This window comes from Etheostoma spectabile, chromosome 22 (assembly GCF_008692095.1).
Source record: "Etheostoma spectabile isolate EspeVRDwgs_2016 chromosome 22, UIUC_Espe_1.0, whole genome shotgun sequence".
NCBI classification, from domain to species: Eukaryota; Metazoa; Chordata; class Actinopteri; order Perciformes; family Percidae; genus Etheostoma; species Etheostoma spectabile.
In genome coordinates, this window is record NC_045754.1 from 10,322,237 (window position 1) to 10,343,184 (window position 20,948).

The 20,948-nt window shown below is 39.2% G+C and overlaps 2 protein-coding genes across 2 annotated transcripts in view; both read left to right on the forward strand.

Annotated features, from left to right (window-relative positions):
* ncapg2 (non-SMC condensin II complex, subunit G2) overlaps positions 1 to 7,310 on the forward strand; it is a 14,643-nt gene extending 7,333 nt beyond the window's left edge. Inside the window, exons 16-27 of the mRNA XM_032504395.1 lie at positions 585 to 655; positions 736 to 889; positions 1,005 to 1,178; positions 1,314 to 1,430; positions 2,071 to 2,217; positions 3,383 to 3,482; positions 3,741 to 3,955; positions 4,755 to 4,889; positions 5,029 to 5,132; positions 5,977 to 6,077; positions 6,203 to 6,299; positions 6,419 to 7,310. Coding sequence (XP_032360286.1) covers positions 585 to 655; positions 736 to 889; positions 1,005 to 1,178; positions 1,314 to 1,430; positions 2,071 to 2,217; positions 3,383 to 3,482; positions 3,741 to 3,955; positions 4,755 to 4,889; positions 5,029 to 5,132; positions 5,977 to 6,077; positions 6,203 to 6,299; positions 6,419 to 6,470 — 1,467 coding nt within the window. The 3' untranslated portion in view covers positions 6,471 to 7,310. The remainder of the gene's footprint in view (positions 1 to 584; positions 656 to 735; positions 890 to 1,004; positions 1,179 to 1,313; positions 1,431 to 2,070; positions 2,218 to 3,382; positions 3,483 to 3,740; positions 3,956 to 4,754; positions 4,890 to 5,028; positions 5,133 to 5,976; positions 6,078 to 6,202; positions 6,300 to 6,418) is intronic.
* A 1,091-nt stretch (positions 7,311 to 8,401) lies between these two features.
* ptprn2 (protein tyrosine phosphatase receptor type N2) overlaps positions 8,402 to 20,948 on the forward strand; it is a 125,020-nt gene continuing 112,473 nt past the window's right edge. Inside the window, exon 1 of the mRNA XM_032504341.1 lies at positions 8,402 to 8,746. Within this exon, the coding sequence (XP_032360232.1) occupies positions 8,662 to 8,746 (85 nt within the window). The 5' untranslated portion in view covers positions 8,402 to 8,661. The remainder of the gene's footprint in view (positions 8,747 to 20,948) is intronic.

Genomic DNA, 20,948 nt, shown 5'->3' on the forward strand with positions numbered 1-20,948 from the left:
AGGTGTCACCGTCTTGTAGGACCTTTAAGGACACAGCAGCCACTAGTGTCACACCATCCACAACAGCCATGACATGTTTCTGAAGGAATAGTAAATAAAAGTAAATGTTAAATATGCAGTAGATAAGACTTATAAAACTAACTTTCTGTCATAATTGCTGAAACTGACCGTCTGTACCACATAAATCTGGCTCTTCTGGCACCATCTACAGCCTATAGTGTGATTTATAAAAACCCATCGCGCCCTGTTCAGAACCTCCAATCAGGGCCAGGGGGGTGTCTAACTGCATGTCAATCACTGCCTGGGCACTCACATTCATTCTCCCTGGTGGGGGGAGGGGCTTAGGAGATAGTTTGGGCTTTAGCAGACAGGGGAGGGACTGAGAAGTTGTTGTTGGTCAAATTCTTTGGCAAAATCCTCGATCTTTGCAATCCTACCTACAGCACCTTTAACAAAAACTTTGTATCAAAATTTTGTTTTGATACACAAACCTAGCGATGAAAACTCCTGCACACTGTATCTTTACTCTGTTTTTCTTTCATTAACAAGTATTACTGTAAAATGTTTTTGATTTGTTTTTCCAGGATGAGCGGTGTACTGTTCCTCTCATACAACTGGCCTCATTTATGCCCCCAGCTGCCGTTCCAACATTCAGGTAAGCAATAGAAAGCTCTCCCATTCTACTCTTCTGTTTTACTGTCGAACCTGTCTCTCATCCCACTCTGTCGTTTCCAGCTGTGGCATCCTGTCCAGACTGAGGAGGATGGACTCAGGAGCTGTGCCAACACAGTACAGCCAGCTGTTAGACTGCATGTGCTGCTGGGGCCAGGCTGCTGACATCCTCGAACTCGTCACTGACTGGCTAACTGAGGCTCTGCCCAAGCAAGGAGTCAGTCAAAGGGCTGAAATGATTGTATTGTTAGGTTCCTCAGATCTTTCTGAAAAGTAAGAGGTTTAATCCAAACACATCCCTTGTTAATCTTTGTAACTTCTTTCAACTTCAGGACAAGGCGAACACCAATCGAAAAGTGCGTATCCAGGAGACTGTGGAGGCCAAACCAGAGCTGGCACTGGCTTACCTTGAGTACCTGTTCAGCAACACTTCAACACGGGAGAAAGTCCTGGCTCTTGGTCAGAAACCTCTGAAGCAGCTCCATACAGTTCTAGGAAACTGGAGGGTATGTTGGCTACCTTTCATTGAATACATTTATCTTTAACATTTATTCAAAGAGTAGATTAATGTATTTCAATATTTCTTCTATGAGAAGCAGTTTCCACTGACATGTGAATTAGTGTGTTATTTGTCGCAACAGTTGGTCCTGTACACTCACCTCAGCTCCCCGACAGAAGACCCTAAAAGTCCCAGTATGGAGACTGCGCTGAAAGTCTTCACATACCACGGCCGTCTCGGTGCACATCTGCAACATAATGTGAGTTTCTTATTTTACAAACCTTACTTCTCATCCCATTTTTCACTTATATTTATCCAGTCAGTGGCCATACTCGCTTGCTCCAGCAACGCTTTGTTATTCATTCATACAGCTACAGGAGGTTTAGTGCAGTTACTTTCTTTGTAAATGAGCACTCCACTAGAAGCTTGGCAATAGGTTAGATCTGACAAAAAACATTTTTTTTAATTTTTATAAATGATGTTCCAGTTTGTCAAATGTCAGGACGTGCTGCTTCTCTTTACATATAATAGTAAACTGAATACCTTTTTTCATTTTCAGACTTTTGGACAGACAAAACAAGACATTTGAAGGCATCATTTTGGGCCCTCAAAGTTTTGTGACATGTCATAGACCAAATGATTTATAGCATAATCAATAATTAAAAACAATAAGTGTGCTGTTGCCCTACACTAGGTGTTGAGGGAGGGGAGAGAGCTAAGCATTTGTCTTGCCCACAATTTTACAGATTAATTAGTTTTGTAAGCCAGTTACTTTCTGGTCACAAGCCTAAGTAGTATACTTTGTTTATCTGTGTCCTGAAATAAATTGTTTTCCTTTTGTAAACTACAAAAAACAAGTTAAAGGTAAGAAAATAAGACCATTGTTTTTTATTTCCTAGTCTTCTGAGGGTCGAGAGTACATGCTCTCTCTGGAACATGTGGCAGCGTGGGTAGCCGAGAGGGTGTTGCCCTTCCTGGCTAAACGTACCACCGATGAGGATGATGAGTCGGAGAAGTCACAACCACTGGCTGCACAGATAACTGAGGTGAGCTCTACCATTACTCATTATGTAAACCTATAGCTTCCAAAAGCCAACTTACATGGTTTCAATAGAGGACTTCAGACTGGAAAATGTGCACTAAGGAGTAATTGAGCCCAAACAAATATGTGTTGGGCCTACTCTAAGTGTCTACTGAGCCTTGCCTGACTATAATTAGTAAAGCTAAAATGGCTTGTTAAATATGCAGGGCTGCAGTAAGCACCAGATTTTAATTTGTGCAAATATGGAAAATGTGGTTGGTCTCCATTAAGGGAGATGGGACACTCTTCTCCACTGCAGCACAAATGTGCAACTTAGGCACACAAGGTGGGTACATTTTCATAACAGAATATTACCTTAGCAGCTGCATATGAAAATGTGTTGTATTTTGCGATCAGGTAAATTATTGCCTGGTCATTATGTATTTAGACCAACACTTAGCCAGTGTCCTAAATAATTTTAATGTTTTATGATACCTACCAGCTACTATGAGGTGAGGTCTTGATTGGATGATAAGGATCAAAGGTTGCAAGTGTCATATCTGTGGCTCCTAAAAATATATATTTTGCATTGATGAGAATTGTAAAGTCAGTGCATGCAAGATGAAATGCAGACTTGTTGCAAATTAAATAATATCTCCTTGTTCATAAATTGCCAGTTTAGATTTTTGTCCCACTCATTTTCACTTTGATACATATCCTGTACCAAGGCTGTAGATGAGAACACACCGTTATGTTGTTATCCAGAACATTAGGTTTTGTGGAGCCTTTTTGCCTCCTGCTGACAGGACTTTCAGTTCTGCTCAGTAAAGTTAGACTCCTCACAGGTTGTTCTGTTCCCGTCTATACACACTCATGTACATGCCTCCTCCTGCTCGTTATTTCTGAAATGAGCTTATTTTCTTTATTTGTGCCATCATTCTCCAGCCTGTCACCACATAACTGCTGCGACCAGATATTGAAAATAACCCCATTTAGTTCCCTTCTTATTAATGTAGTGGCAGGGGATCGAGGCAGCTTCTCCAGGCTACCAGCTAGGGGTAGAAATGTACATTATACTGAAATTTAGCTCTCCTAAGACTGTCATCTCTATTTGTTTTTGATTTAAAAAGTTTTCTTTTTTTGGAGTGTGAACCATTTTTCTCCATTTTGACGATGATGCATTTTACCAGAGTTTCCTGATGGTGTGCCGAGACGTATTACTTGTGGGTTTGGGCGATGAGACATTCAAGGGTCAAATCCTCCACTTGTGCTCGCTCACCCTCCTCTCCGGTGAGTGTTTCAAATTCCTTGTTTAAGTGAACCATACCGCAAGAGTACTGATACACTGAAATTATAAATTTTATTTATAGTATCAAATCATAAAAAAGAGTTATCTCAAGACCCTTTTATAGATAGATTAGGTCTAGACCACACTCTATAGTAACAGAAGCTATATTTTATATACCTAAAACAGTCTTGTTGCATCATGTTTTGTTACCTGAGTTGTCATTTTTACAGACATTAATGTATTTTCCTTTGTATTTCCAGAGGCAGGCTACCTGTGTATTCCTGCAGTGCTCCCGATTCTAAAGGAGGTGACAGACAGCTATGGACCTGAGGATGAGGATAACGATAACAACCACGCTCAGGAAAATGAGGAAGATGCAACCACTGTCATTCTGGGTGTGGTGGGCAACATCTTTCAGAAGATTATAGAGCTCTTGGCTCGCCGTCTTAGGAAGGAACCAGAGGAGGGAAAACGGGTATGTAGATATTTCAACTCCCAGTGTGTTTATTTATTTCTTATATCTGGTGTATTACTACATTTGTTCTACATAAACTCAGGGTTTTTGCGGGGTCTTAAAAAAGCCTGAAATTTCAAAATCAAAATTTTAGGCCTCAAAATGTCTTAAATTCAAAGTATTGTGTTCTAGGTCTTAAATAATTGTAAACAGGTCTTAACGCTATCTCAAATGGTCATTAAAATGTTGCTGCAGCACTGAAGACTGTTTTTTTATTTTTTATTCTGTAGTGTTGTATTTCCTTCTTTCGCCATTCACCAACATACAGTATATTTCACTGTATTATGATTACAAATGAGACTAACATGCAACTTATATTGCAGCCAATCTAGACACCAGCCCTATAATGCCAATGAGGTTATTTCGGGGTATTGTTTCAGACAATGTTTCCAGACTCTGACTTTGTTCTTGATGTTATGATAAAGGTCTTAAATTTCATTCGTAATGATCTTAAAGTCTTAAATTTGACCTGTAGAAACCCTGAAACTGCACTTTATTTAGTTTAGTTTTTACTTAACCCTGTACTGAATGTTTTTGCCTCCATGCCAGCTGTTTTCTCACTAATTGTCAACAGAAACATTTATTGGTTTATTCTTGTAATTGCATCTATAACAACCTTTTATGACCGGCTGTCAAACGTTGCAGTGGTATTTAGTTGGTTTCAATATCCCAGCACCGGGATATTGATATCTATTGATATCTTCCTCCATAACTAAAGATGATCTCTAAAGAATATCCCTATCTATGCGTCCTGACTTAGCTGTGTCAGTCAGCCATTCCAGGCCTGACAGACTTCCTCCAAGTGGCAGTGACCTGGGACAAAGCACCTCTCAGGGGGGTCTTCTCTACTCTTTTTGCTGTCATCATTGTGGAGAAGAGACATTTGCTTCAGAAGGTATGAGTGCCTGCCAAAGCATTTGTCTTTTACCAATATCCCGCACGTCTTGGGCGTAAGTAAGCGACTTGACGGATTATGATCTTGAGCAATTCAATTAAGGGAAATGATGAATGCTGCTGTGCTCTTATTTTTAAAGATCACCCATCCTGAAGAGGTGATCACCCCAGAGTCAGTGGAGGACATGCCTCCTCTGTCCAGCATCCTACTGTCTGTCATCCTCAAATTACCCTCTCTTTCCAGGTAAATATCCACTTTCTCTTACTTACACACCAGGGACAACTGAACATGCCCTCAGCTTAATCTGTCATGTTTTCTGTTCTCTCATGGCGTTTTTCCATTACCTGGTACCTGCTTGTCTTGCCTTGACTCCACTCACCTTTTTGGGGTTTCCATTATGAAAAAAAGTCCCCGATACCTGTTAACAGGTACTTTTTTTTTTTTAGTACTACCTACGTTGAGGTTCCAAGCAAGCTGAGATGATACCAAAAGGTGACGTGAAAAGCTGTTGAGAGAATCGTCACTAATCACAGCTTCAGCATTGCTAGCAACAGACGGTGGTATCCTGAGCAAACCCGCCCTTTTTAAATAGTTTAGCCAGCGGTGTCTTTTTTTACTGCCTCCAGCTTCTTTCGAAACAAAGTTTGTCTACTGGCTGTGACAACAGCCACATGCCGAGAGTCAAAAGCACACCTTCGACGTTCTGTGTGTGTGTTGCGTTAGATCACGGCAGTTTCCTGCAGCATTGCTATGACGACCAGCCACGCTTGCCTCACTCATTAGGCAGAACTAAATCTGCAATGAAAAAGGAGAACAGGGCACCGCGGTCGAGTAGAACTGGTACTAGCAGTGGTTAAGCGCCATTAGAGAGGTGAATCTTTTTTTACATTTTAGTTGAAAGTGCTCATATTGTTTTTCCCTTTCTTTTGTGTCATGTATGTAAAGTGTAAGTTAATAGGGCAATTATCCAGCTTGCATTTGCAAAATCATCATTTAACCATCAGTCACCTAGACACAAAAAAATCGGAAGGGTCCAGGTTAAAAAAACAAAGAAAAGTAGTAGTTATTCTTTAAATGTTTGTTACAGGGCATTTTTGACAGAAGTCTGCTCCTCTTTCGACTCTGAGGCCATCAGCAGTCTGAGTGAACTAGCTTCTGTTCTGCACGTCTTAGCGGTCATCAGACACAGTGAGTTTAAATGATCAGAATTTAGTTTAGAATTTAAGTGTTCCTGGTCATTAAAAAAGCAATTTTGATATTTTTCTTTTTGCCTGTAAAGATACATCACAGTGTTTCTTATGTCACACTTTTAGCAGGGCACTCTAAAGCCAGTTTGAAGAGTGCGGCCATATGTGTTCAGCAGCAGCTTTACAAACATGCAGTCGCATCTGACACCGGAGACATCCAGGGGTAAGTGGAAGGAATAAAGATAAAGCTGATGTTTTCTTTAGAGGGACTGTGCATAAATATATTCATTGATTTTGGTACATGAGCTGTAATGACTAACATGTAATCCTTTCCTGCCACAGGGTAATTTATGAATCTTCATTGAAGACTTTGAATGAAATTCTGGATTTATAAATTGATATGTTTGATGTGTAATAGCTACACATTTGTATTTTATGAAGCTAAGGAGAGCAGTATAATACCAGCTTTGCTGTAAGTATGACAGACAAAAAAATGACATGACCCATTTCAACTTCACTGACCGGTTTTGAAAAAAAAAAATAATAATAATAATAATAAAAAATAAATAAATAAATGGTTTGAATTGAAATCCAAAGCTGAGCACAAATGCCCCTCTGATGTTTTTCCAGATTGGCTCCACTCTCTTTTATTTATTTCTTCATGATGGCACACATTGCTCAAGGCTTTGTGTATTGATATTGTTATTATTAACATCACCACTGCAGAAATATGGATCCATAGACTGAGTGGTATTCTTCTTTAAAGTTTTCTTTTCACAGCTCTGCTTTTCACTATTTTTAAATGAAATACATATATATTTTTTTGCTATTTGTGTTTATGAATGTGTTGATCTGTCAGTATGCCAGATGTACCATGCTTTTAATAAGAATAAAACAAACTTATCAATCAACTTAAATTTAATGTTTTTTCCTTTTTGACACTACAGCGGTCTGGCAAGTAATAACTGTTCAAACAATCAAAAATCATCCTCTTCACTTTCTTTATCTTTCTAAGGGAAAGGCATTCATTTCAAGAATTTGCATACTGTTTTGCTTTAGTCAGTACTTGTGATTGTGCTTCCCAGGGAAACCAGTTCAAAGGTTTTAAAAAGAACTGCAAGGTAACATTTCATCATTCTGGAGCAAAAAAATTACATTTTGATTGTTCATTCCTCTTTGAATCATATATTTTGGATTAATTGCTAGTGCCCTTTTAAGAGACAGCTTTTACTACACTTGGACAGTTGATTGTGTAATCTGTACACTGTAGAAAGTAACTTAGCACACTCACTATGACCCCCCCAGACCTCTCAGGTCATCTGGGACAGGTCTACTTTCTGTCCCCAGAGTCAGAACTAAACAGGGTGAAGCAGCTTTCAGTTTCTATGCTCCTCATATCTGGAATAAACTCCCAGAAACCTGTAGATCCGCTGCTACTCTCAGTTCTTTTTAAATCAAGGTTGAAGACCTTTCTTTTTGATGCTGCCTTTCTTTAAATTAATGCTCATTTCTTTAAATTTCTTATGCTGCACTGTAACTTTTATTCTTGTGTTTTATGTGTCTATTTTTTTAACTGCCTATTCATGTGTTTTACCGGTTTTTAATGCTTATGATTTTTAACTCTTTTTACTTGTGTTTTATCTGTTTAACTGATTTTGTGTAAAGCACTTTGAATTGCCCTGTTGCTGAAATGTGCTATACAAATAAAGCTGCCTTGCCTTGCCTTGCCTTACTAAAGTACTGTACTGAAGAACTTTCTTGATTACTTTTCAGAGGCAAATATTGTACTTTTACTCCAATACAATCATATGTTGCTATTGTTACTAATTACTTCCAGATGAAGATTTTACATACAGATCTCTAATCTAAATCTAATAGTATCACAGATAGATAGAGCTATGTGCTTGTATGTGTGTGATCTCTTTTTTTATTTTGTCAAAATGTTCTCTTAATAAGATGTGTAAATCAACCAAAACTTTCTGTTGCACTAATTAATTAAATCAAACTTTGTGTACATTTTATGCATTTCTATAGCTTTCCTATAATGGCACTTTCACTATGATATGTTGTCATGTGTTTGTCATAAAATCTAAATTTGGAACAGTACTTTTTTCAGTCAAATAAGATCTATTAGATGTATAGATCTAATAAGATCTATAAATAGATTAAATACGATCTATAAATCAATGTGGACTTTCATATTTTTCTCCTTTTCATGTGTAGTCTTCATGGCTCCTGGGCAGTAATCCATCCATCCATTTATCCATCTATCCATCCAGGGCGCTTTTGCATGCTGCACGCATCATCCCTCCTCGCCATGTGTGTTTGACGTCAGAAATTTAGGAGGGGCTCCTCCAAGAAGCTGGTCGCTGTTTGTGGTGCTGAAACAACGCCTGCATTGTGTTGCCATTTAGCGATTCTTTTTTTTTTTTTTCTGCCTCTGCGTTTCTCCTGTGCTTTCTCCTCAAACATGCCTCTTTAGTCCGAGTCTCGTCCGAGCAGCGCACTCCTGAGTCGGCGTTAATCATGCAGTTTTAGCGGAGGTGTGCGGTGGATTAGTAGTAGCTGTAATAGGCTGGAGCGGTATGGATTCACTGTGTTGTCCCATCCTCTTCGCTGCATTGGCTGTCAGCCTCTACTCCTCACCTGCACTCGCTGACAGAAAATTTGGTAAGCAATTGTGATTAATTTTGTTTTATCGTTATTGCTCCAACATCAACCTCTTGTTCGCCGAGTGTATCCTCATTGGAGCGCCCCGTTGACTGTCCGTAGTGATAAATCCACCTGGCTGGCGGTTTGGCTGGGTCGTTTACACAAACATTGCAAAAGTTATTTTAAATTACAGCTTATTTTTTTTATAGTTTTTCCAAGTACATATCGCCTTTTTCTTGCTAATTGCAGAGGTTGTGCTTCGGTGCGGCTGTTTGCATGAGATCTGAAGATCCAACTGGAAAAGTTACATAATCTCAGGCCCAATGGATAACATGGGTTTGTTAATTTGTCTTATTACGTGTATGACGAGCGGTGTTATAAACTGCTAGTAAACACAGCTATACTTTACAAACAACAAACACACTTTTTGCATCCAACAATGAGTTTTACATACAAATACAAATTACTCAACCCATACCCTTAAGGAGCATAACATTTTAAATCCAGTTAAATATTTAATAATATCCTATTCCTCCTCAGGACAGGGGCATCTTTCACAGCCCTGTTATTTTGAGACTTTGCCCGGTTGTGTTTTCATTACCCTTGATTTGTTCTTGCCTCAGACACCACTTTAATTTGAAAAAGTATGGCACATGTCCAAAGTATGACATATTAGAAGCCATCCGGATAATTGTGTCCTTTGGTTAAAACAGAAAGAGATTAGAGGATTTGATTTTAGTGTTTCAGATGTGTCTCCTTACCACCTCTAATTTACACCTCTAAACACACTTACTGGTCTTAGATCAGCAGTCACTACATGACAGTATAAACTTTGTAATGAGCAAGAAGCAAAGATAGGTCTTAGGCTGTAGCTCCTGCTGTGTGATGATTCATACAGGCACCAGCTGCATCATATTCTTTATATTTAGAAGCAGAGGGTGTCTGTCCTCTTTCAAAAGTGTAATATTCATGCTTTTATTGCGGTTTAATTTTTAAAATATATACACTTATAGTCATGTTGGACATTAGGTTAGCAAACATGATATAGAGAGGACAGAACTTGTTATTGGAAACATGTTTTTTTTTCCTCCCTGCAAGTTGGCTAATTTGTGGTTACAATACTTGAGAATGAGTCAGTGGTTATTCCCTGAGTGCATTTCTCTCATTGAATTCTCAGCATGTTTTTCTCTGTGTGTGGAAGAGGTCCTCTTTGTCAGAGTGTGGCTGGGAGTTTGAGGTGGTTATTGTTTTTAATGAGTCCCACTGCGGATTACGCTGGATCAAGGTGCGTACATATAATAAAATTGCATATACATAGGTGTGCTTGTGTGGTAGAGAGACAGCAGGAGCTTGTAGGTGTTAATGTCTTGTCTGTCTGACAGCACATGAAAGCCAGACGGGGGGAAAATAAGTCTGCAGCTGCATGCTCTGATTATGAAATTAAGTGCTGTAAAATGTAATCAGTGGTGTGAATTTGTCCCTCTGCATGACACTTAAAAACATCGCACCTTTTAAAATTCATAGAGCCTGAAAAGTTGTGTCATCTCTTGAGCATTTTGGAAGAGTACTTAATGCACTTCCCACATTTGGCCACACCATTAAGAGTTCACAGAATTTGACTTTAATAATCAGTGTCAGTGTAAATCAGTGGTAATATGCATACAGACAACACAAAGAAAGATAATATACATGAGGTATGCGTATAGAATATGTTTCCCCAAAGCCAAAATGCAGCAACTACATATTTGGTCAAAATGAGTTAAGACCTGAATCTGACATTTTGGCATCAGTTTTACCATATTACGATAAATTATGGCATAGAAATACAGCTTCAGTCAAAACGGCTTCTAAAAACATCATCACAGAGAGACAAACAACTGGACAGCTAACGCTAAAGCAGGGAAGATCATGGGGAGACGTATCACGGGTAAGCTAACAAGGTTGATAGCCACAGTTAACCTTAGCTAAAGTTTACCTAAGATTCTCTAAATCGTCTTTTGTTTGACAGTTGTTAAACGGTTTTCTGGACAGTAGAAAAACAGAAATAAATTTAATAACTATCCAAAATAAGCCAAATGCATGTATTGTCTTTAACAAAAGTAGTTAAAATGCACAAGAAATATAAACAAATTTATTTAGTTTCTAGGTACTGTGTTTTCCCCTCATTTTCCAAAGGCAGAATATAGTATCTACGTTTTTAAGTCTTATGTAGGTTCTATGGCACTTGATCTACTAGATGTACTAAATCAGCATAAAGAGGCAGAAAATGAAGGAATTACAATCTTTCTATCTGGTGCCACTAGCCTGAAAATTTAAAACCATTCTTCTCATGTTCAATACTTCTCTGTCTTCGTAGCTCAGTTCAGTACTAAGGTCACATCTGATTCACGCGCTTTAGATTCACCATACCCCTTACAGGATGACATAAACAGCAGTAAAAAAATATGGCATGTTTGGTCACCTTGATCTCTTCCAGGAGGACGCTCTGGTCTTCCAACAACAGTCGAGGTCATGGACAGGTTAACATGGCGTACTTTTCCTGTGCTTTCATGCTGGTGTGACTCAACAAACAGCCTTGAGTCCAGTGTTTTAAAGCGAAGCATAATTCAAAAGCATACTTGAGAATTAGCCAAAGGGTGGTATTGCTACCAGTGGGCGACGTTTGACAAACTTAACAGCAGTTAATTATGTCATAAAACACACCCTGGAAGGCTGTGTAATATTTTTCTACTGATGAAAAGAGGAAAAAAAGGATGTAATTAAACTGAGGATTGGCAGATTTTCCACTAAACCTCATTTTAAGAGTACAGGAAGGTTGATTCCCTGTTTACACTCACTTAGGAAGAATATAATTTGAATAATGAATTCATTGACTACCGAAGAGCACCCTGCTAATGGAAGATTTGCAGAAATTGATAATGTTGCGCATTAACACTCCAGCGCCTTGCAATCATTGTTGCTATGAGGCCTGTTTTTCATTCTGTTCAGCATCTCTTTTCTGTTTGCAGAGGTTTGGCAGTGTCCTGAATCCCAATGGCAACCACTGCAAATCATGTTTTTTGTTAGCTAGACAGGCAGACTGCAAGGTCATGTTGTGTTAGCAAGATAAATACTTTCAGCAATTTTGGTGAACGAGACACGGAATCATATACTAAATAGAGAAATATCAATCTTATAACCATACGTTATAAATAGCTTTTGGGAATTCATGAAATGAAAATATCAATCCAACTCCCACCAGAGTGTTAGCCCTATTCTAATGTGCATTCACAAATCTTGCCGGAACATGGAGAGCAGATAACTCTTCTCAAAAGTAAGACTGCATGAAAATGAAAAGATTTATCCATATTCATTGTGTTGATTACTGAAGCCGTGTGTAGCATTTGCAGAACTATTTTAGTATTCTGTGGCTTAAATTAAGGAGCGTTACAATAGGCTATGTATTGATATATAGAAATATGTGACAGGGTTGTTTTCTCCAATATGTACATGGAGACATTGTCCTTTAAGGCTGAGCTGCTGGGTGTCTTCATTACAGCAGCCATTGCCTAATATACCCAGACAAGTTAGATTTGATTCATAGGCTGCTGAGCTCTTATCCATTTTGCCACGGGCCTCCGTCATCCCACAGATATCAGGACTGAGTCTATCAAATATCTTATTGTGGTTATAAATCATCTGAGAGGATTGAAATGTGCTCTGACATGGGGATTGGCATTTTACAGCAGGATGGATTATAATTAGGTGTATATCCAAGTGAGGTTGGATTTTGTTTTACTGGAAGTGTTTTTGTGTTTATCCTTTATGTTGGGTTGTTTGTGTTGGCTTATTATTTCCTGAGTTGCAAGGACACCTATCTCTCCCAGGGCATGAGTTGTATCAACATGGTTTATCCTGGGAGTAAGCTTACTATAGTGCACGTAAGACAACATTAACTGAGCATTTTAAAACAGTTTTTGTAGAGACTGTAGCTCAAATCCAATTCACATACTGTATGTAAAGGCAAACCAGGAATCAGTGTTGCCAGTCTGTGCCAGACATGAGCAATGAGGTTACAGCAATGCGGGCAGATATGTTGGGCTCTACTCAGGCACACAGTGCTTTGAGCTAAATGCTAACTTTAGCATGCTCACATTACCAATGTTTTTTGGGCTGGTGAGTGAAGAAAAACTTACAAGCCACTAGTATACTTGCATATTTAACCAGCATTTGGCTGGTAGATTGTGCTAACTTTGTTAATTTTGCTGAGGTTGATGGGAATGGCATTATGTATTTGGTCATGAACCAGAGATTTTGGACAAATGTACTTGATCATGGCGCTAAAGAAAATCTCAAGGGATCATTAACGTAATTACAATTCATTCTGAGGGAAACAAGGATGTGTGTACCGAATTTCTTGCCAGTCCATAAAAAATTAAAAAAAGTTGTTGACAACTAAAAACCTCATGGTGACGCTAAAGGAAGAGTCAGGCGATAACCAAAGTCAGTAAGATTCTTCCTCTTGGGAATGTGAATGTCTATACACGATTTCATGACACTCCATCCAGTAGTTTAAATATTTCATTGTGGACGAAAACAGACCCATCCTTTGAGCTCTTGAGGGGCCAAACCCCTTCAATCAACTTAACATGTCCATTTAAACCATATAACAATAAGTTACCAACACAAGCAACACATTGCTCACATATTGTATTCAATAGTAGAGACATTTCTTAATAATGAAAACTGATTTCTAAAACTCTTCTTGAATACCCTCATAAAAACCAAATCATAATTAAAGTAAAAACTGATTCTAGATATAAAAACTAATTGGAATAAAACCCTGCTGCGGTGTCTCTCATAGTCTCAGTAAAGGTCGCAGTGCATTGCTCTTCGAATGTCTGAGTCATCTTGATTGAACTGGTAAAGACTCAACTAGCTTTACCCTCAGTTCAGAGTCTTCTTTATTCACACTTTGGATGAGACGCTTTTTTAGAATTCACTAAAGGCTTTGACTCATCCATCAAAAGGCAAACTATATATTGGATGATACTTTATTGTGCAATACAGCCCCTTCTTTGTGCACATGGCTGTCCAGGGTGGTTAAAAAAGCATTTTTTGTGTTGTTTGCAAAGCCTGTTTTTTTAAATTAATAATCTCAAAAGCTGCAGCATTCAATATGAGTGTGCAGTAATTGGTCTAGCATTGACATTTTCTGCCATGTATTGTCGAATGTAATATATGCCTATTGATTCTAACTAATAAACAGCACAAAGTGTTGTAAAGGACCTCTTGTCAGCTGCATTGAACCAACAAACAGCTGCTACAGCCTTATCTTTTAGCATTATAGACTGATAAGATATTATATTATAAGTGTTGCTGTATTTCAAAATGCATGGGAAATATTAGAATGTTTGGTTAATTTTAAATTTGCAGCCCTTTAAAGTGTAAGAATTGAATTTCTGACACAAAGCAGGCAGTATATTCCCAGTTTGGGATGCTGCCACGGCTGGTGTGATAACAGACGAAGTGCTATAGATGCTCGAAGGAGTGTGTTGGCTTTGAGTGGTTCTTGAGATGAGGGAGTGGGAGCAAAGCAGCTGGCTGTGCTTCTGTATCTTTTGAGAGGAAGGAAGTCAGTTGTGTGTCACATAGACTTGTCAAGGCAATCCATGTCGTTATTCTCTTTCCTACTTCGGTTCAAGGTGAACCTAGAAGATATTCTGGGTCAAGGAGGAAGGCTTTTTACTCCTTGTAGACTTGTCAGGTGTAGGAATACTATGTTGGTAAAATAGTTTACCAACTTGCACATACAGTGCATTGTACTTTCTCACCGCGCCGTATACCTGAGCTTCATCGCCTTGTGACACAGTGAGTGTAAAAACATCCTCGGGCATTACAGGGTTTAACAACTCCATTATGCCTTTTCACAACTTGCATTTGGTCCAAATGAAATGGCGTTGGTAAAGGGGTCAGTGTGAAGGTCACCTCTGTGTTGCAGAGCCAAGATTTATAATGAGGACAATAACATGGTAATGAGGATTCTGAAGGCTGCGAGTTGAGCAGAAGAATTAATCTATACTATCTCAGCAGTGATTAAAGCAGTAATGTGTCTGCTTCGTCTTTGGGTGATGCTGATTAATACTCCGGACCATTTCTCAGTGCAGCAGGGGAACAAAATGACTGTTGGGAGGAAGCAAGGCGAGGGCGGAAAGATGCTAAAAATCTAATGGGGGAGGTATTATTCTATTTTTGTGACTAATTGATATGACGACTGTAGTCTGCGAAGTACATTAATGCCATGTTCCTGGCAAATTTGGCTTGAATCCACAAAAAACTCTCCACACCCATCTCTAATGAAACAATCTGTTTGTAGCATTATTCAAAAACAACCAGCGTGATTGGACGTCCAAATGCTTTTTCAACTGTTTTAGCATTACTTGGGGAGATCGGCAGCTCAGAATGACTTTTGCAAATGATGCAATTTTAATCACGTAAACTGTTGAGGGGTTTTAACAAACCTTAAAGCTGCACATTTCAATATTTGTTATATAAACAATAGATCAAATGACTATGTGAACGAGGTGGCTTATAGTGAGGATTATCAGCTAACCATGCAGTATCCCTCCGCTCTATGATGCTTCATAGCATCTTTCAGCTCATTGTCATTTTCATCAACTTTACTGTTTTGATTCAGTCTTCACTCTCAGATAGTACAATTTTGTATCATGTGTTGTTCCACTGCCCTCAAAAAATTAGTCGATGCAGGTTTAAATAACATCTCCTTCTGCAAGAACAATCCCAAAACTAGACATTTTCATAATAGCCCCTGTTTAATGTACTGTAACTAGTTTTCAGTTTATCTAACATTGTAGGTTGTGCTACATTTGGATAGTCTAATGCAGATAATAAATTTAGCATTGGGTGATTATAACATCTCAGAAAATTTTCAGCAGAGAAGGAAATCAGAATCAGACATCAGATGTGATCAATGAAATGCTCGTCAGCGAAATAGTCTAGTAGCCAACTAGGTGAACCCGGAAATGTTGAGTACACCAAAGTTTTATTGCAGAAGTGTGAAGTATGGGTCCCCTGTATACGGAAAATGACGGATGCTAATTTGCATATGTTGAGCAATTTGCATAATTAGCATAATTAGCATTATTAGCTTAATAGTCCAGTTTGACTACATATTTTGCACTGTATGGCCAATTTGTACAATATGTGAGTGGTTTTAGGGGTTTTAGAGGATGCTTATTTCTTTTCTGGCATTTTGTAATTATAGGTTATTTTTATGGTAAACACAATCTTACATTTCAGAATCATGAGTGTTTTTGTGAATGTTGATGCATTGTTTTTAGGGTTTAGTTAAGCTGAATCCCCTCCTGACACTTTTGAATATCCAATGCTTTTGGATAAATGATGAATCTTTGTTTGGCTGAATGTTATGCATTTCTGGAGGAAAAAGCAATGCAAGTATTTGAAATAACTTCTTCTGATCTTGCAACTGTACGATACATACTAATAGGGTAGCTATTTAAGACTTTAAGAACTACAGTGGTGTGAAAAAGTGTTTGCCCCCTTCCTCATTTCCTGTTCCTTTGCATGTTTGTCACACTTAAGTGTTTCGGAACATCAAACCAATTTAAACAATAGTCAAGGACAACACAAGTAACACAAAATGCAATTTGTAATGAAGGTTTATTATTAAAGGTGAAAAAAAATCCAAACCATCATGGCCCTGTGTGAAAAAGTGATTGCCCCCTTGTTAAACATACGTTAACTGTGGTTGTCCACACCTGAGTTCAATTTCTCTACCCCACCCAGGCCTGATTATTGCCACACCTGTTCACAATCAGGCATCACTTAATAGGAGCTGCTTGACACAGTAAGGCCCACCAGAAGATCCTTAAAAGCTACACATCATGCCGAACCCAAAGAAATTCAGGAACAATTGAGAAAGAAGTAATTGAGATCTATCAGTCTGGAAGGGTTTATAAAGCCATTTCCAAAGCTTTGGGAATCCAGCACCACTGAGAGCCATTATCCACAAAGGCGAAGACATGGAACGTGGTGACCTTCCCAGGAGGGCCGGGCGCCCAATTACCCCAAGAGCGCAGCGACACTCATCCAAGAGGTCACAAAAGACCCCACAACAACGTCCAAAGAACTGCAGGCCTCCTTGCCTCATTTAAGGTCAGCTTTCATCCTCCACCATCAGGAAAAGACTGGGCAAAAATGGCCTGCATGGCAGAGTTCCAGGAAAACCACTGCTGAGCAAAAGAACATCAAAGCTCGTCTCAATTTCTCCACAACACTCTGATGATCCCCAAGACCTTTGGGACACACTTCTTGGACCGATGAGACAAAAGTGGAACTCTTTGGAAGGTTGTGTCCAAGTATATCTGGCGTAGGAGGAAACACTGCATTTCATAAAAAGAACATTATACCAACAGTAAAATTGGTGTGGTAGTGTGATGGTCTGGGCTGTTTTGCTGCTTCAGGACCTGGAAGACTTGCCTGATAAAAGGAACATGAATTCTGCGTCTACCAAGAGATCCTGAAGAGAATTGTCCACCATCTGTTCGTGTACTCAAGCTGAAACAAACTTGGGTTCTGCAGCAGGCAATGATCCTAAACACACCAGCAAGTCCACTACCGAATGGCTGAAGAAAAACAAAATGAAGACTTTGAGTGGCCTAGCCAAAGTCCTCCCTGATCATTGAGATGTTGTGGTATGACCTTAAAAGGCCGTTCATGTGCTGAAACCCCTAAGGTAACTGAATTAGGACAATTCTGCAAAATGAGTGGGCCAAAATTCCTCCAGGACGCTGTAAAAGCCTCATTGCACTTTATCGCAAACTCTGGTTGCAGTTGTTGCGGCTAAGGTGGCCCACCAGTTATTAGTTAGGGGGCAATTACTTTTTCACACAGGGCCATGATGGTTTGGATTTTTTTTCACCTTTATAATAAACACCTTCATTTACAAATTGCATTTTGTGTTTGCTTGTGTTGTCCTTGACTATTGTTTAAATTGGTTTGATGTTCCGAAACACTTAAGTGTGACAAACATGCAAAGGAACAGGAAATGAGGAAGGGGGCAAACACTTTTTCACACCACTGTATGTGCAAATATACACTTTATATATGCCATACAAGACAGACCCTGTAAGTTGCTAGGGGCAACGTCCAAATGGCTGCCCATGTTGGTCCGCCAGTTGCAAGATCCAACAAGGGCCCAGTTAAAACTCCACCAAATGCAAGACTTAAAACTGAGTCTGGGCCAACCGAGTCAGCCCACCAGACGCAAGGCTAACCAAGAGGGCCTTACCTCCGCACTACACAAAGCACACATTGGCTACCACCTTCAGGCAAACTGCTATGACTCACAATGAATTAACAAAAGGCAGCCTCATCAGCCTGATCCACCAGCTGTGGATATCACCTTATTTTGGATGGGACAAGACTACGGGCCTAAAGGAAGGAGAGGAACTGATTATGCCCACCCAGGATTCAAGTCCAGTTGTTCCTCCTGCTTTGTTACTTGTTGTCAGCTGTGGTTGCAAAGCCGGGTTGAAACCTTGCACATCAGCAAAGCGCAGCTGTACAGCTGTAGGTCTGGCCTGTAGTAGCCTACCAGTTAGTGTTTCTGCAAAGGCAATGATGGTATATGCTGCATCATACTTATACAACACCAAGAGCACAAAGAGAGGGATGAAGGGTCTGGAGAAGATGATGACAGAAAAGAAGAGGATAGTAAAGATGGTCTGCTGCTTTCCATAGCAGTGCCCGTAGGGAGACACGTCTTCCATGAAGGCAAGCTAGTGACTTCAGTGCTGGGGACCTTAGGCGCTTTTTGGTAAATTCCATACCTGGTTGCATTCAAGTTACAAAGTTCCTCTGATTGTACAGAGCCAGAAAGAAGCCCTTGTTGCTTTTGTGATCTGTACTTTGGGGCTCTGCCTGTCCAATGCAGTGGAGAAGCTTACCAGAACAACTCTTATGGCATTGAGTGCAGACACCTTCCCCTTCCCAACAGGATATGAGGTGGAATCACATCCCGAGAGCATGCATGGCCAGAATGGAACCACATTGGTCACCCAGATTCTCTGCAATTGCATTCAGTGCTGAGAATTGTGCCATTTTATCTGTAGGTTAGTTATTATACCAGCCTTCTAACACCAATAAACCATAAAGCACAAAGACAGTTATAAGTGATATATCCGCCTCATCATGAGTGGCAATGCTGTCAGCTTTACTGACCATCATGATATTACTTCCTACATTGAAAGAACACAGGAGTTTTCTCAGCCTTTGTTTGTTGTGCTTGTTTTTCAAGACTTTGTCTCGACTAGGTAGAGGTGTAGTCAATGAGAGCATGTAGGCTACTCTGTGGAGCTCTGTCCTTTTCTTCTATGTCTCTCATGGTCCTTTGCAGACACCTGCAACTATCTGTCAAAGATGACAAATGTTTGGGGGCCGTAACAATTAAGCCAACATCCCATGCTGGCTGCAAGATCTGCCACTGTCCCAGACGATGGCCAAACCACGATAAATGAGCTGGGACGCAATGACAACATCTGGTGGCTGGGTATGGCAGACTGGAACCATGAATTAGCTAAGAGAACAGTTAGCCTCCACTGGTAAGCTGATGCTCATTTAGCTAACAGCTATTTTGACTAATCACTAGCTGACAGTTTGATTCAGCCTAATAACGTTATTCAAACAAACAGTACGAAAAGCAGCAACAGCTAAATTAAGATTTACAGTATAATAAAGACAAGTATTGAGTGATTGTATTGTATATGAGCACAAGTAAAGTAAAACTGACGTAACAGCTGTTATATATTTCAACAGTTATTTTAGTTTTGAGGGTCTTTTACATGCTGTCTCAGCTGGTGGTTAGCTGAATTAGCTGTCAGCTAAACGAAGTTAGCTTTCCAGTGGCGGTGAACGGACTTTCTTTAACTATCTACGGGAACAGATTTGGCAGTATCGTAAGGTCATAAATCCGCGTTCATCATGATATCATCTGCGCATGCTTGAACATCTTGCACATGCGCAGGACGATCGTGTACCGACAAGCTCTATGCGAGCACACACAACTTAAGTTATGTTACCAAAAAGTATCGTTCCTTAAAGTTTTGGTGTTTTGTGATTAGCTCGCACTGTTGCTTGCTCTGGAGGAGACTACTAAAACTGTTGGGTCCTTGTAATTCGGGAGTGTGGTCTATCTGTATAGTCTCTTGAGATACTCTTGTTATGAATTGATACTATAAATAATGAATTGAAATTGAATTGAATTGTTCGATATGGCTATGAGTTAATAACGCCGGCGTCTGTTTAAGGAAGACATGCTTTTTGGTGAAACTACTTTCTTTAATGATTAAGTTTTCCATAATAATAAATGTCAACTACTTTAAAACTAGACTATGCTCCCTTGCTTACTACTATTACAACTACAACGCTAGCTGCCACATCTTATTTGCAGGAAAACATGACCTAACCTCAAAAAATGTCAACAAATTTAGGTTATCAACATTTCAATCAGAGCAAGAGTTGAAAGTAAGGTTATGTTTTCCATGAAAATACCTAAACGTTTGTCCAGAGTTAATAAAAAATGTGTCTAAATTAATCCAAATTTGTTATAGAATTGCCATTTTGAAGTCTGAAAGTGTCAGAATTGAATTCAGCATCCTCTTAAACCTCTTAAATCATTCCAGTATTGTAGAAACTGATGGCACAGTGCAAAATCTATTGTTGATCTGGCCGATTCCGCTAATTCTGCTAATTTTGCTAATGAACAAAGATTCATCATTTATCCAAAAGCATTGGATATTCAAAAGTGTCAGAAGGGGATTCAGCTTAACTAAACCCTAAAAACAATGCATCAACATTCACAAAAACACTCATGATTCTGAAATGTAAGATTGTGTTTACCATAAAAATAACCTATAATTACACCTGAAAGTAATTGGAACTTACCTAAATAAATCACAATAAGTACTAAAATTACCTCTTTGAAACCTGAAAATGCCAGAAAAGAAATCAGCATCCTCTAAAACCTCTAAAACCACTTACATATTGTAGAAATTGGCCATACAGTGCAAAATATATGGTCAAACTGGACGATTAAGCTAATAATGCTAATTATGCTAATTATGCAAATTCCTCAACATATGTAAATTAGCATCCGTCATTTTCCGTATACAGGGGACCCATACTTCACACTTCTGCAATA